This window comes from Delphinapterus leucas, chromosome 16 (assembly GCF_059928025.1).
Source record: "Delphinapterus leucas isolate spDelLeu-1000000601 "Yukka" chromosome 16, BTC_Dleu_Yukka2, whole genome shotgun sequence".
NCBI classification, from domain to species: domain Eukaryota; kingdom Metazoa; phylum Chordata; class Mammalia; order Artiodactyla; family Monodontidae; genus Delphinapterus; species Delphinapterus leucas.
Window position 1 is genome coordinate 52,401,042 of NC_143144.1, and position 15,861 is coordinate 52,416,902.

General features: G+C 37.0%; 1 protein-coding gene across 1 annotated transcript in view; it reads left to right on the top strand.

Moving 5' to 3' along the window:
* HECTD2 (HECT domain E3 ubiquitin protein ligase 2) overlaps window positions 1-14,293 on the top strand; it is an 80,018-nt gene extending 65,725 nt beyond the window's left edge. The window contains exons 17-21 of the mRNA XM_022569359.3: window positions 251-338; window positions 425-531; window positions 9,300-9,415; window positions 9,981-10,124; window positions 11,463-14,293. Of these exons, the coding sequence (XP_022425067.1) occupies window positions 251-338; window positions 425-531; window positions 9,300-9,415; window positions 9,981-10,124; window positions 11,463-11,583 (576 nt within the window). The 3' untranslated portion in view covers window positions 11,584-14,293. The remainder of the gene's footprint in view (window positions 1-250; window positions 339-424; window positions 532-9,299; window positions 9,416-9,980; window positions 10,125-11,462) is intronic.
* The last annotated feature ends 1,568 nt before the right edge of the window (window positions 14,294-15,861 follow it).

The window sequence follows — 15,861 nt, forward strand, 5'->3', positions numbered from 1 at the left end:
CGCAAATTTTGTTAACATCAGTAAAGTATTTAACTGTATTCAGGAGGGTTAAGTCCCTACTTTTTTACCCCAAAATGCTTCCATGACTCTATTCTTAATACAAATATCACAAAAGCCTAGCCATTCTGTAGTTTGTATATTTAGAAGAGGGGGGAAAAGTTTTCTTTTTAAATTTTACAAACCTGTTCACTGAAGTCTGTTAATATATCAGCCATACCAATAAATACGCTGTGTTGGAATCTCCCATCAGGTGTTTCAAGAAGAATTCGGAATAATTAAGTCCTATAATTTAAAGCCAGGTGGTGATAAAATTGCAGTTACCAATCAAAATAGGAAAGGTAAGTTAAAACACGATTTATAATTAAAGCGCATTAGTATTTGCCATTTACTTTTACTACTTAACAGATATAAAATTGTTTTCCAGAATATGTACAGCTTTATATTGACTTTCTTCTCAACAAATCCATCTATAAGCAGTTTGCTGCATTTTATTATGGATTTCATAGTGTGTGTGCTTCAAATGCCCTAATGGTGAGTTTAAAACTTCATGCTTTCAGTTAGGTTTTGTAATAGTATGATATTGACAAATAATTCCTTAAATATTTTAGTAGATAGGCTTTTAAAATTAAAAAAAAAAGATTTCTAGGTTTTTTTTTTGTCTAGAGGAAAATAATAAAGTTTTTTTTAACATCTTTATTGGAGTATAATTACTTTACAAAGTTGTGTTAGTTTTTGCTTTATAACAAAGTGAATCAGCTACACATATACATATATCCCCATATCTCCTCCCTCTTGCGTCTCCCTCCCACCCTCCCTATCCCACCCCTCTAGGTGGTCACAAAGCAACGAGCTGATCCTGTGCTATGCCGCTGCTTCCCACTAGCTACCTATTTTACGTTTGGTAGTGTATATATGTCCACGCCACACTCCCACTTTGTCCCAGTTTACCCTTCCCCCTCCCCACGTCCTCGAGTCCATTCTCTACGTCTGCGTCTTTATTCCTGCTCTGCCTCTAGGTTCTTCAGAACCATTTTTTTTCTTTTTTTAGATTCCATATATATATGTGTTAGCATACGGTATTTGTTTTTCTCTTTCTGACTTACTTCACTCTGTATGACAGTCTGTAAGTCCATCCACCTCACTACAAATAACAATTTCGTTTCTTTTTATGGCTGAGTAACATTCCATTGTATATATGTGCCACATCTTCTTTATCCATTCATCTGTCGATGGACACTTAGGTTGCTTCCATGTCCTAACTATTGTAAATAGAGCTGCAATGAACATTGTGGTAAATGACTCTTTTTGAATTACGGTTTTCTCAGGGTATATGCCCAGTAGTGGGATTCCTGGGTCATATGGTAGTTCTATTTGTAGTTTTTTAAGGAACCTCCATACTGTTCTCCATAGTGGCTGTATCAATTTACATTCATACCAACAGTGCAAGAGGGTTCCATTTTCTCCACACCCTCTCCAGCATTTATTGTTTGTAGATTTTTTGATGATGGCCATTCTGACTGGTGTGAGGTGATACTTCACTGTAGTTTTGATTTGCATTTCTCTAATGCTTAGTGATGTTCAGCATCCTTTCATGTGTTTGTTGGCAATCTGTATATCTTCTTGGGAGAAATGTCTATTTAGTTCTCCTGCCCATTTTTGGATTGGGTTGTTTGTTTTTTTGGTATTGAGCTGCATGAGCTGCTTGTATATTTTGGAGATTAATCCTTTGTCAGTTGCTTCATTTGCAAATATTTTCTCCCATTCTGAGGGTTGTCTTTTGGTCTTGTTTATGGTTTCCTTTGCTGTGCAAAAGCTTTGAAGTTTCATTAGGTCCCAATTGTTTATTTTTGTTTTTATTTCCGTTTCTGTAGGAGCTGGCTCAAAAAGGATCTTGCTGTGATTTATGTCATAGAGTGTTCTGTCTGTGTTTTCCTCTAAGAGTTTGATAGTTTCTGGCCTTACATTTACGTCTTTAATGCTTTTTTGTGTGTGTGTGTGTGGTACGCGGGCCTCTCACTGTTGTGGCCTCTCCCGTTGGGGAGCACAGGCTCCAGACGCGCAGGCTCAGCAGCCATGGCTCACGGGCCCAGCCGCTCCGTGCCATGTGGGATCTTCCCACACTGGGGCACGAACCCGTGTCCCCTGCATTGGCAGGCGGACTCTCAACCACTGCGCCACCAGGGAAGTCCTTTAATCCATTTTGAGTTTATTTTTGTGTATGGTGTTAGAGAGTGTTCTAATTTCATTCTTTTACATGTAGCTGTCCAGTTTTCCCAGCACGACTTATTGAAGAGGCTGTCTTTTTTCCATGATATATTCTTTCCTCCTTTATCAAAGATAAGGCAATCATATGTGCGTGGGTGTATCTCTGGTCTTTCTATCCTGGTCCATTGATCTATGTTTCTGTTTTTGTGCCAGTACCATACTGTCTTGATTACTGTGGCTTTGTAGTATAGTCTGAAGTCAGGGAGCCTGATTCCTCCAGCTCCATTTTTCTTTCTCAAGATTACTTTGGCTATTCGGGGTCTTTTGTGTTTCCATACAAACTGTGAAATTTTTTGTTCTACTTCTGGAAAAAATGCCATTGGTAGTTTGATAGGGATTCCACTGAATCTGTAGATTGCTTTGGGGGATATAGTCATTTTCACAATGTTGATTCTTCCAATCCAAGAACATGGAGGAACATGTCTCCATCTCTCCATCTCTCCATCTGTTTGTATCATCTTTAATTTCTTTCATCAGTGTCTTATAGTTTTCTTCATACAGGTCTTTTGTGTCCTTAGGTAGGTTTATTGCTAGGTATTTTATTCTTTTTGTTGCAATGGTAAATGGGAGTGTTTCCTTAATTTCTCTTTCAGACTTTTTCATCATTAGTGTATAGGAATGCAAGAGACTTCTGTGCATTAATTTTGTATCCTGCTACTTTACCAAATTCATTGATTAGCTCTAGTAGTTTTCTGGTAGCATCTTTAGGATTCTCTATGTATAGTATCATGTCATCTGCAAACAGTGACAGTTTTACATCTTCTTTTCCGATTTGGGTTCCTTTTATTTCTTTTTCTTCCCTGATTGCTGTGGCTAAAACTTCCAAAACTATGTTGAATAATAGTGGTGAGAGTGGGCAACCTTGTCTTGTTCCTGATCTTAGTGGAAATGGTTTCAGTTTTTCACCATTGAGAACGATGTTGGCTGTGGGTTTGTCATGTATGGCCTTTAGTATGTTGAGGTAAGTTCCCTCTATGCCTACTTTCTGGAGGGTTTTTATCATAAAGAGATGTCGATTTAAATATGACAAAGGATCTGAATACACATTTTTCCAAGTAAAATACACAAATATTCAAGGGCATATGAAAAGGTTCTGGATATCATTAGTCACCAAGGAGATGGAAATCAAAACCACAGTGAGATTCCACTTGACAACAATTAGGATGACTAAAATCAAAAAGTGAGGCAATAAGTTTTATCGAGGATACACGGAGAAATTTGATCTCTCATATGGGGTGGAATGAAGATAAAATGGCAAAGCTGCTCTGGATAAAGCTCTGGGAGATCCTCAAATATTAGACCTAGAATTATCATATGACCCATCAATCCCGCCTAGGTACACGCTCAAGTAAATGAAACCACATGTTTGATGAAAACTTATATATGAATTTTATAATAATGTGATTCATAGTAAGCAAAAGGGAGAAACATCCAAATGTCCATTAACAGATGAATAGATAAACAACATGTTTTATCCAATCAGTAGAATATTATTCTGACATAAAACAAAGGAAATATTCACACATAGTTGTCTCTTGAAGAATTTATGCTGAGTGAATGAAGTCCTTCAAGAGGCCATGTATAATTCTTTTAATATGAAAGAGCAGAATATGGAAATAGAAAGTAGAGTAGTGGTTTTCTAGGCTGGGGGATTGGAGGAGGATAAGAAGATTAGCAATGATAGCTAAAGGGCAGAGGAGTTTCTTTTTGAAGTAACAAAAATCGTCACAAATTGTGGTGATAATTGTGTGTATCTGCAAATATACTGAAACCATTAAAATGTACACTTAATGGATGCCTTCTAAAGTATGTGCATTATATCTCCGTAAAGCTGTTCAAATAAATCAATGCATGAAGTATTTTGCAATGTAAAAAAAAAAAAAAAGAGGTGTTGAATTTTGTTGAAAGCTTTTTCCGCATCTATTGAGATGATCATATGGTTTTTGTCCTTCGGTTTGTTAATACGGTTTATCACATTGTTTGATTTGCATATATTGAAGAATCCTTGCATTCCTGGAATAAACACCACTTGATCATGGTGTATGATCCTATCAATGTGCTGTTGGATTCTGTTTGCTAGTATTTTGTTGAGGATTTTTGCATCTATGTTCATCAGTGATATTGGCCTGTAGTTTTCTTTTTCTGTGATATCTTTGTTTAGTTTTGGTATCAGGGTGTTGGTGGCCTTGTAGTATGAGTTTGGGAGTGTTCCTCCCTCTGCCGTACTATGGAAGAGTTTGAGAGGGATAGGTGTTAGCTCTTCTCTAAATGTTTGATAGAATTCGCCTGTGAAGCCATCTGGTCCTGGGCTTTTGTTTGTTGGAAGATTTTTAATCACAGTTTCAATTTCAGTGCTTGTGATTGGTCTGTTTATATTTTCTATTTCTTCCTCATTCAGTCTCGGAAGGTTGTGCTTTTCTAAGAATTTGTCCATTTCTTCCAGGTTGTCCATTTTATTGGCATATAGTTGCTTGTAGTAATCTCTCATGATCCTTTTATTTCTGCAGTGTCAGTTGTTACTTCTCCTTTTTCATTTCTAATTCTATTGATTTGAGTCTTCTCCCCTTTTTTCTTGATGAGTCTGGCTAATGGTTTATCAATTTTGTTTATCTTCTCAAAGAACCAGCTTTTAGTTTTATTGATCTTTGCTATCATTTCCTTCATTTCTTTTTCATTTATTTCTGATCTGACGTTTATGATTTGTTTCCTTCTGCTAACTTTGGGGGTTTTTTGTTCTTGTTTCTCTAATTGCTTTGGTGTAAGGTTAGGTTGTTTATTTGAGATGTTTCTTATTTCTTGACGTAGGATTGTATTGCTATAAACTTCCCTCTTAGAACTGCTTTTGCTGCATCCCATATGTTTGGGGTCATCGTGTTTTCATTGTCATTTGGTTCTAGGTATTTTTGTATTTCCTCCTTGATTTCTTCAGTGATCTCTTGGTTATTTAGTAGTGTATTGTTTAGCCTCCATGTGTTTGTATTTTTTACAGTTTTTTTCCTGTAATTGATATAGATAGCATTGTGGTTGGAAAAGATACTTGATACGATTTCAATTTTCTTAAATTTACCAAAGCTTGATTTGTGACCCAAGATATGATCTATCCTGGAGAATGTTCCATGAGCACTTGAGAAGAAAGTGTATTCTCTTGTTTTTGGATGGAATGTACTATATCAATTAAGTCCATCTTGTTTAATGTATCATTTAAAGCTTGTGTTTCCTTATTTATTTTCATTTTGGATGATCTGTCCATTGTGAAAGTGGGGTGTTAAAGTTCCCTACTATTATTGTGTTACTGTTGATTTCCCTTTTATGGCAGTTAACATTTGCCTTATGTATTGAGGTGCTCCTATGTTGGGTGCATAAATATTTACAAGTGTTATATCTTCTCCTTGGATTCATCCCTTGATCGTTATGTAGTGTCCTTCTTCGTCTCTTGTAATAGTCTTTATTTTAATGTCTATTTTGTCTGATATGAAAATTGCTACTCCAGCTTTCATTTGATTTCCATTTGCATGGAATATCTTTTTCCAGCCCCTCACTTTAGTCTGTATGTGTCCCTAGGTGTGAAGTGGGTCTCTTGTAGACAACATATATACAGGTCTTGTTTTTGTATCCATTCAGCCAGTCTATGTCTTTTGGTTGGAGCATTTAATCCATTTACAGTTAAGGTAATTATCGATATGTATGTTCCTATTACCATTTTCTTATTTGTTTTGGGTTTGTTATTGTAGGTCTTTTCCTTCTCTTGTGTTTCCCACTTAGAGAAGTTCCTTTATCATTTGTTGTTGAGCTGGTTTGGTGGTGCTGAATTCTCTTAGCTTCTACTTGTCTGTAAAGCTTTTAATTTCTCTGTCAAATCTGAATGAGATCCTTGCTGGGTAGAGTAATCTTGGTTGTAGGTTTTTCCCTTTCATCACTTTAAATATGTCCTGCCACTCCCTTCTGGCTTGCAAAGTTTCTGCTGAAAGATCAGCTGTTAACCTTATTGGGATTCCCTTGTATGTTATTTGTTGCTTTTCCCTTGCTTCTCTTAATATTTTTTCTTTGTATTTAATTTTTGTTAGTTTGATTAATATGTGTCTTGGCATGTTTCTCCTTGGATTTATCCTGTTGGGACTTTTTGCGCTTCCTGGATTTGATTGACTGTTTCCTTTCCCGTGTTAGGGAAGTTTTCACCTATAATCTCTTCAAATAGTTTCTCAGACCCTTTCTTTTTCTCTTCTTCTTCTGGGGCCCCTGTAATTCAAATGTTGGTGCACTTAATGTTGTCCCAGAGGTCTCTGAGACCATCCTCAATTCTTTTCATTCTTTTTTCTTTATTCTGCTCTGCAGTAGTTATTTCCACTATTTTATCTTCCAGGTCACTTATCCATTCTTCTGCCTCAGTTATTCTCCTGTTGCTTCCTTCTAGAGAATTTGTAATTTCACTTATTGTGTTGTTCATCATTGTTTGTTTGCTTTTTAGTTCTTCTAGTTCCTTGTTAAACATTTCTTGTATTTTCTCCATTCTGTTTCCAAGATTTTGGATCATCTTTACTATCATTACTCTGAATTCTTTTTCAGGTAGACTGCCTATTTCCTCTTCATTTAAACCCTCTTCCGGTGGGTTTTTAACTTTCTCCTTCATCTGCTGTGTATTTCTCTGTCTTCTCATTTTGCTTAACTTCCTGTGTTTCGCGTCTCCTTTTCGCAGTCTGCACATTCGTAGTTCCCATTGTTTTTGGTGTCTGCCCCCAGTGGCTGAGGTTGGTTCAGTGGGTTGTGTAGGCTTCCTGGTGGAGGGAACTGGTGCCTGTGTTCTGGTGGTTGAGGCTGGATCTTCTTTCTGGTGGGCAGGACCACGTCTGGTGGTGTGTTTTGGGGTGTCTGTGACTTTATTATGATTTTAGGCAGCCTCTCTGCTAATGGGTGGGGTTGTGCTCCTGTCTTGCTAGTTGTTTGGCATAGGGTGTCCAGCACTGTAGCTTGCTGGTCATTGAGTGGAGCTGGGTCTTAGCGTTGAGATGGAGATCTCTGGGAGAGCTTTTGCCATTTGATATTGCGTGGAGCCAGGAGGTGTCTGGTGGACCAGTGTCCTGAGCTCAGCTCTTCCACCTCAGAGACTCAGACCTGACACCCGACCGGAGCACCAAGACCCTGTCAGCCGCATGGTTATAAAGAGTTCCACAGGGTTTCCCTGGTGGCGCAGTGGTTGAGAGTCCACCTGCCAATGCAGGGGACGCAGGTTCGTGCCCCGGTCCGGGAAGATTCCACATGCCGCGGAGCGGCTAGGCCTGTGAGCCATGGCTGCTGAGCCTGCGCATCCGGAGCCTGTGCTCCGCAATGGGAGAGGCTACAACAGTGAGAGGCCCGTGTACCGCAAAAAAAAAAAAAATATATATATATATATATATATATAAAGAGTTCCACAGATATGGCTTGAAGTCTATAGACAAATCATTGATCATCAACTTGTATTGTCCTCTTCTCTCACAGCCTGGATACAAACCTCCAAGCTCATTTAGATTAATGGCAGAATTCAGTCCCTTGTGGTTGTGGACTAAAATTCCCATTTCCTTGAAGACTTGGATGGGGTGACTCCCAGCTCTCTCCGATTCTCTCACATGCTCCCCTCCATTTCAAAGCCAGCAGCAACATGTACTTGGAAACTCTCTGGCTTCCTCTTCGGCTACCAGCCTGTGAAGACTCTTTTCTTCTTTTCTTTTCCTTTGTGCTTAGTCTTGTTTCACTTGCTTATAGGGTGCCGCGTGGGGAAGACTCATGCCAGGCACTTCACAACAGAGTCCCTAGTCAGTTTTCTAGTTTTTAAAGTCAGAGCTAGAAATAAAAATAGTTCTCTCATTTCAGCCTTAATTTTCTAAAGGGAAAAAAGACCAGTCAACTCCATTCCCTCCCCACCCCACTCCACCTTACACTATGTCTTATACTATGGATTTTAAGGCTTTAAAAAATTTCCTCAAGCAGAGTGGATGAAGAGATCCCAAGGGCTCCAGGTCTTTAATACTGAGGGGCAAAGCACAGAAAATAGTCAACAGTGAGCTCCAGGGCAAAAGCCACACCTTCTTACTGTTTAAGGAACAGGTTTATAACTGCTTCCTGCCTCTTCAGGGGTCCCCCCAGCAACTCTTGAGTTGCCTTTTACCCACAGGATGTAGTTTGTCACCAGAGTCATGGTGGACTCCAGTTGGTTTGACTTTTTCTTAGCCTTGTGAGCATGGGTCAGTTGCTATTGAGAACACTGTGTCGGAAATGTCGTAAGATAAAAGCGTAGTTTTCTCTTCACTGCTGCTCCCCTGGGCACACTCCATCAAGCCATTTGCACCTCCATGCAGTTTTATAAGGGGGGGTTGGGAGCAAGGTCTTCAATGTGAATTATTTTGCGTAGGAGAGAGCTTGTTTTAGAGTGATCTTTGTCACATGTTTATTGAAAGTACCTTTGGAAATGGAGCACCTGTTGATTTCGAATTGAGTTTTGTCTGTGACGCACTGTAGTTATGGGTGTGGAGGGAGGGAAAATAAATAAATAGCATAGCAGGTCTCTGTTTTTAAATTGTAATCTCTTTAGGTGGGAGACAACCTATGTAAGTGAAAAAAAAACAAGTGAACAACACAAGACAGACTAACCTACTACTCAACTCTACAGTATACACAGGAGGCTTTATGGATGTTGGAACCAGGCATGTCAATAGATGCTAGAGTACTGATAGCTGAAAGAGTTTCAGGCTGAGTTTCAGGGAAGAGTTGTAATTTGGATTTATGCTTAGTCATCTGCTTGTTTTTCTAGCAAACTGCTAATTGCTATTATTTGCAAAACGGGGAACCTAACAGTTTGACAAGATTTATAAACTTTCAGAAGCAAAAATACCTTACCTTAGTAGGAAAAATATAAATGGAGATTTTTCTTTAGCAAAAATGGTTTGATTTACTATAAGAACGTCATGACTTTTGTTATTTGGTTCAGTGAAAATAGTTCCAATTTCACTTTTTTTAATCATCACTTTTTCTTATCATTTTTGATAAATAATTATTGGCAGCTGCTTCGTCCAGAAGAGGTTGAAATTCTGGTGTGTGGAAGTCCTGAACTGGATATGCACGCCCTGCAGAGAAGTACTCAGTATGATGGCTATGCGAAAACCGACCTGACTATACGGTGAGCTTTTTTTACTTCTGAGTGAGGGTGCTGAAGAGAGAATGAAAGAGAGTGTGGTTCGTTTATTTGCATAACTTAACAATCTTTGAATCAAGTGGAGTCAACTGAAATACTGTACAGCCCACACTGCTTTATTTTATCTCTTGAAAATAATGTGAGAATATTAAATATGAAATCACTTAGCAGTCCCCTTAGGAGAAAGTAATATAAGTAAGTTTCTACAAAAGTATAGAGATCTGACTTTTTTTTTTAAATTACTTTGGTTCTAGAATTGCAGGGATGCCATGCTTATAAATAGCCTTTTAATAGCACTGTGTTGAAAAATAAGGAAAATTATATAGGAGAAAAATGGCTTTTGTACTCTCTACTGTTGGACCATTTTTATAATGATGTTAGTCAAAAATCTAATTTATATCAGAAGCCTGTCATTCCTCCATTTCACATTAAGGGTATTATGTACCTTTAAGGGAAGTTGTTTCCCTAGAGTTTACTTTATATTACTTTATTCTGATCTTCAGGATTTTTGTCAAGACATTTTATATAAATATCCTTTGGTGTTCTCTAGATACTTTTGGGATGTTGTGCTTGGATTTCCTCTTGATCTTCAAAAAAAGTTGCTACATTTTACCACAGGAAGTGACAGAGTACCTGTAGGAGGAATGGCTGATTTGAACTTTAAAATCTCAAAGAATGAAACTTCTACTAACTGGTAAATTTCCAAATTGTAATTTTTTTAATCTGTAGGTTTGGCTAATAATAATATGTTTGGAATTAGAGGATTCTTTGATTCTGAAGTTGTTTTCATAGAAAAATCTTGGGAGTAAGCATGGCTTTGAAATAAGAGAGACTATGGCTTAAGGTTCTGTATGAATTTTGAGAACTACCAGTACAAACTGATAATAATTCCTGTGCATCAACTTTTTACTTTGATAAGTCAACTGCTTTGTAGTTGCTTCCAGAATCTAGCTTGCTTTTCATAGTAGATTATCTAACCTTCATTTTTACTTAAAGGTGTTTTTTATTTAAAATACTAAGGTGAGTTTTTTGGCTGTTATAATTAGTTCTTGTGCTGGAATACCTCTAGTGCTAGTCTTGTTTTCTTTATCTAGTGCTCTTTGCATATGAAAGTGATGCCGATCATGGCTTTAAATTATTTTCTATAGTGTTGATGGGTTAATGCTAATCTACTTACTTATTTTCCCAATCTCCTTGTAATTTCTAAAGCTAATTTGAGTAGACACTACTTTGCTTATAATCATTTTTTTCTCCTGCCCCATATATTCCCTGAGCTTTGTCAGTTCTTCCTTTCATAAATTAGAACTGAAATCTGTCCTTTCCTTTCTCACCGCCACCACCGACAGCTGTTCTGATGCTGTGGAGTTCCTAAAGACTGAGGAAAAGGGTCTAAGAAATCTGTAGGAATTTTGAATAACGATAACAGTGTCATGGGGTAGAGGGTTGGGAGAGCTGAACAAAAAGACTCAGAGGATGAATGTTGCTTGTACCTTGAGGGCAGCAACATGAGAAGCATGGGTATCAAGTGTCCCAGAAATGTTCTTTTTATTATTTTTTGACAGTCAAGACTAAAACAGTAGTAACAGTTATATTATCTACTATTCTGCTGGGTGTTTTATGTAGATAGCTCTTTTCATCTTCCCACCCATTCAAATAGTTTGCCTTATGATGGTGATGAGGCAACTGAGATTTGGAGACATGAAGCCGCTTGAACAAGGTCTCCCAGCCAGAAAGTGCAGGAGATTGTATTCAAATTCAGATTTGTCTGACTCCAAAAATAATGCCTATAGAATATAAGTTTTGTGAGAGCAGGGACATTGTCTTGTTGGTAAACCCAGCCCCAGTGTCTAGAATGGTGCCTAATGCATAGCAGGTACTCCAAAAGTATTTGTTCAGTAAAGGAGTGGATGAGTCATCTCATTATAGTAAAATAGATTTGAATGTGTGTATCCAGGTACTTTGAAAGTTGCTTACCAGTCATTCTGTGTTTGTTTTAGGACTTGGTATCTTTAAAAAAAATTTTTTTCTCTAGGTTGCCTGTGGCCCACACCTGCTTCAATCAACTTTGCCTTCCCCCCTACAAGAGCAAAAAGGACCTGAAACAGAAATTGATTATTGGAATTTCAAATTCAGAAGGTTTTGGACTTGAGTAACCTAGAAGACTTGAAATATATTTTATATGTAGCATTCACTTCCCTCTTACTGTGCCTTTAACCTTTTCATGTTTCTGTCTCAAAACACCTTGACAAAGCTCACCAACTTTAAAATACTGATTTTTTTAAAATCAAATATGAAGTATGTTCAGTAGAGGCATGGTTTTCTAAAAACACAACACTGCTTGAGTGAGAAAAAGACCAGATGGCAGAGACAGGTGTGGGTCCAGTCCCTCTTTTTTATAGCACTTTATCATTCTCCATAAGTAGTTGTCACAGGTGTTCCACTGGGAAAGCATCGTGCGGTAAAGAACGCACAGATGACAGAGTGGAGACCAGTGGCACCTTGTGCGCTGCTAGCACACAGTAGCAACACAGATAGCTACATTATCATTAATGTAAGGCATGTAGCCATATTTTCATATAGCGGTTAAACAACAGTATAATTGCAAATGCAATTTACAGGGTTTTTTGATATACTGGCTTTGGTCCTCTAAGATCCTTTTCAACCATTGCTGAAAAGCGTGTAAATAACTACATAATAGCCTGAGAATAATGGGATTTTGATAGTGCCATTTATTGCTAAAGATTTATTTTTACAAAGTAAATTCAGGGTTTTAGATGTGTATACAGCTTTTACAAATCAATAAAGATGATTGTACAAGAGTGTAACTATTTTCAGACTAATTGGATTCAAGGTTATATTCTTTTACCTATTGTTAGTCTGCATGCATATGCGCAGTAAGCTAGTTACTTTGAGCACTCTGTAATATTTGTATAATCATTTCTTCTTAAGGGTCAGAATATTATATAGAAAGGAAGTAGAACTGACTAGTCACTGATAAATTAAGTCAATTACAAGCACAAAAAAAGAGAACTGTTTTTATATATACTTTGATTGATGTACAAGACTTATTTCTAATATTTTTTGATCACCAGTTGTACTGAAACACTAATTTTTGGAAAAAAGTAGGATAAGATATTTGACAAAAGTGAATACAATAATATTTGTGTCCAAATGACGTAGCTTGGTGTAAAAATAAAGTTCAACATTTTGGCCGACATGTTTGTTTTCCACTGGATTCTGAATATAGCGAATTCAAAAGTACCCTTTTTGGAGTTTCTTAATAAAGTAGCATGTAAAAGGAAACTGCATTTTTTAAGTCAGACAGTAAATGGTTTTCTCTTTAATTTACAGCAAATGAAGCAGTTTTATTAGCATGTTATAGATATTTCCAAATCAAGAATTCTCTATTATACTTGGATAGCTTTCCTTCAGAAAACTCTGAATATATATTTGCAATAATAATGAAGCCAGCACTTAGTACCAGCACATGGTTCACATGCAAATAATACTTTCCCAAAATTTTTTCTGAGTTACACTACTGTCTTACTGCTATGCTTCCTACACCCCACCAGCAGAATTCTTTTAGGGTGGAGGAACTAATCAGCTTGTTCTGCTTTTCTGAAGCCAACTTGTGAATCTTAGAGGAAAAGGAGTTAGTTAGTTTACTGTTCTCTAGAGACAGAAGTGACTCCGCTTTTCCACTTGGACATACTATTTAAAGGATTTTTCTTCTTACAATTTTTGGAACACCTAAGATTTAAAGGCATGTTGGTTTTGTTTTGTTTGCTCTGTTTTTAATCCATATGCAAATAAAACTGCTTCTCTCTTACACTGCTTGAACTAGAAAGTAAGATGTTTAACATAGGTTACTACTAACTAATAAGCACAAAAGAATCATGCGTAAGAAACCAGATTTAAGTGTTTTAAATAAAATGTAAACAAAGTTTTTATTTGGTAGAGACGGAAAAATTGTGTTGGTTTGGTCTGCATGTTTAATGATGTGCTTTGTATATCAATAGCTATGTCATTTTTAAATAAGAAGTACACAAGCAAGCCAAATTTTTAAATGACAGAGTCCATGAATAACTGGAAAATTTTTGTTGTCTGTTGTTGAAATTTATAATCATTTATCACTGAATTGCACATTGCCTTTATTTATTTATGCTCTGGTTTTGGTTTACAGTGTAATTAATACCTCATTTTTTAAAAGAGCCACTACTGTTACATTTCGTTAATTTAAACAGCTAGAAAATTCATATAGTTGCTTTTTTTTATATATAATCTGTTAATGAATTCTTGATTTTTGTATCTGCCACAGTAAATTAAAGCATTGCACAGTATTTATCAGTATTTACAAAATGTCCTGTCCTTTTTTAATCTTTCCTTAATTAATCATATTTTTGTCTGTATGATCAGAAGTTTTAACAGTCCCTCTTTTTTGTACAAATGTGTATTGTATTACGTTGTTAATTTCTGGATAAATTTTTTTCAAATATTAAAGTTATATAATCAGCCAGGCTTCAGTTCATTTTTTGAACATTAGGCAATGAATTAAAACCACAAGTTTTAAAACCACAATATAAATGTAAACTACTCTCTTTGTTACACTGTCTCTTAAACTCGTGCTTAGGAAAATTGCTAATACATACACCTTCAAAAGATATGTGTTGTTGACACCAAATATAACTAACTTCTAGCATTATTTTTCAGTACAAAACAATGTATAGCCAATGGCTGCATGATCACACAGATATTCCACCAAATGAACGTTATACCACCATCAAGGCCACCTAGAAATGAACTAAGTATGACATTTCATTGGCCATCGATAGACAACTTCAGATCTTAAGTATTCCCCTCCAAAACCATTAATTTGGCCCTTTTTTCCTGCATTTTCTATGCTTAATGGAAGAAGAGAGGAGATTATGAGAAAGTAGGAGAGAATGTCACGGGTGATGGATGGAAGAAGAAGGTAGCTGGGTGGAAGACTAAGGTGAGTTTTCACAGGGGAGGGTACAAGATCAATTCACCCAGACCACACACAGCCTTTAGTCCAGTGAGTGGTTAAGAACTGTGCTTTGGAGCCAGACTACCTGGGTTTGAGTTTACTGTTCAATAGTTGTGTTTCCTTGGGCAGGTTACCTAATCTGCCCATGCCTCAATTATCAAGTGAAAATAATTTATAAAATGGAAATAATAAACCTATCTATCTCTCTGATAGGGTTCTAGGGAAGAGAAAATGAATTAAGATGTGTAAAGCACTTACACAGTGCCTGGCATATAGTAAACCAGATAATGTGGTGCCAGAGGAACCATGGTGCCAATGGGATTACATCTGACAACCACTGCTTCTGAAGCCTTCTGGAGGTTTTTGACTCTCAGACATCAGGTGCGACCGCAGATTAAAGAACTCAAAGTGTTTCTGAGGCATTAAAATTGTGTTAGGAGAATATTCTTATTCTAGAAACAATGCTTTAGGGTTTATCCTCATAGATGTCTCAGTAGGCAAGGGCTTTTAATACTGTTTTGCAGATGTGTAACAAGATGTTAAAATTCAAAACTAAATGAGCAGTTTATTTTTTTAGCATTTTTGAGTATAATTGCTTTACCATGTTGTGTTAGTTTTGAGTAGTTTATTTTTAATGAAACATTTCAAATATAGAGAAAAATTTCAGAGGTTAACTTAATAAAACACCACGTCCCCACACTCAGATCTAACAAATGTTAACATTCTGCCAGATTTTCTTTAAAAAATTAAAAATTAAAGATGCAGTGGCAGCCCCTTTTTGTGCTCCTCTCCAAACCCAATATACTCACTCTTTTCCCCATTAAGCTGCAGTTGGTGTGAATCCTTCCCACACTGTCTTACATTTGTACTATACATGTGTCTCTCTAAACACAGTTGACCCTTGAACAATGCAGGGGTTGGGGTCACGACCATCGTGCAGTCAAAAAATCCATAATCTGCATATAACTTACGTGGTTCCTCTGTATCCACAATTTGCCATCCTCAGATTCAACCAACTGCAGGTCATGTAATGCTGTAGTATTTACTGTTGAAAAACTCCGTGTATAAGTGGACCCTCACAGCTCAAACCCATGTTGTTCAAGGGTCAACTATATAGTATTGTTGTAGTTGCATATACCATATATCATACTCTCCCTATCTTCACACAACTTTTTACACTCAGTATTGTCTTTTCTAGATTTATCCCTGATTATACATTAATTCACCCATTTTAATGCAGAATAGAATCCTGTTAAATGAATATACCACAGTTTGTTGATCCATCCTCCTAAGAATTAATGTTTCCATGTTTTCTCCACCGTGGCCCAGGCTGTGATGAGCACCTTGCCTATACTAAGTATGCATGCACAGTCCCCCAAGGTTGCAGCCCAGGTGTGGAGTGGCGGGATCACAGGCTGCATAT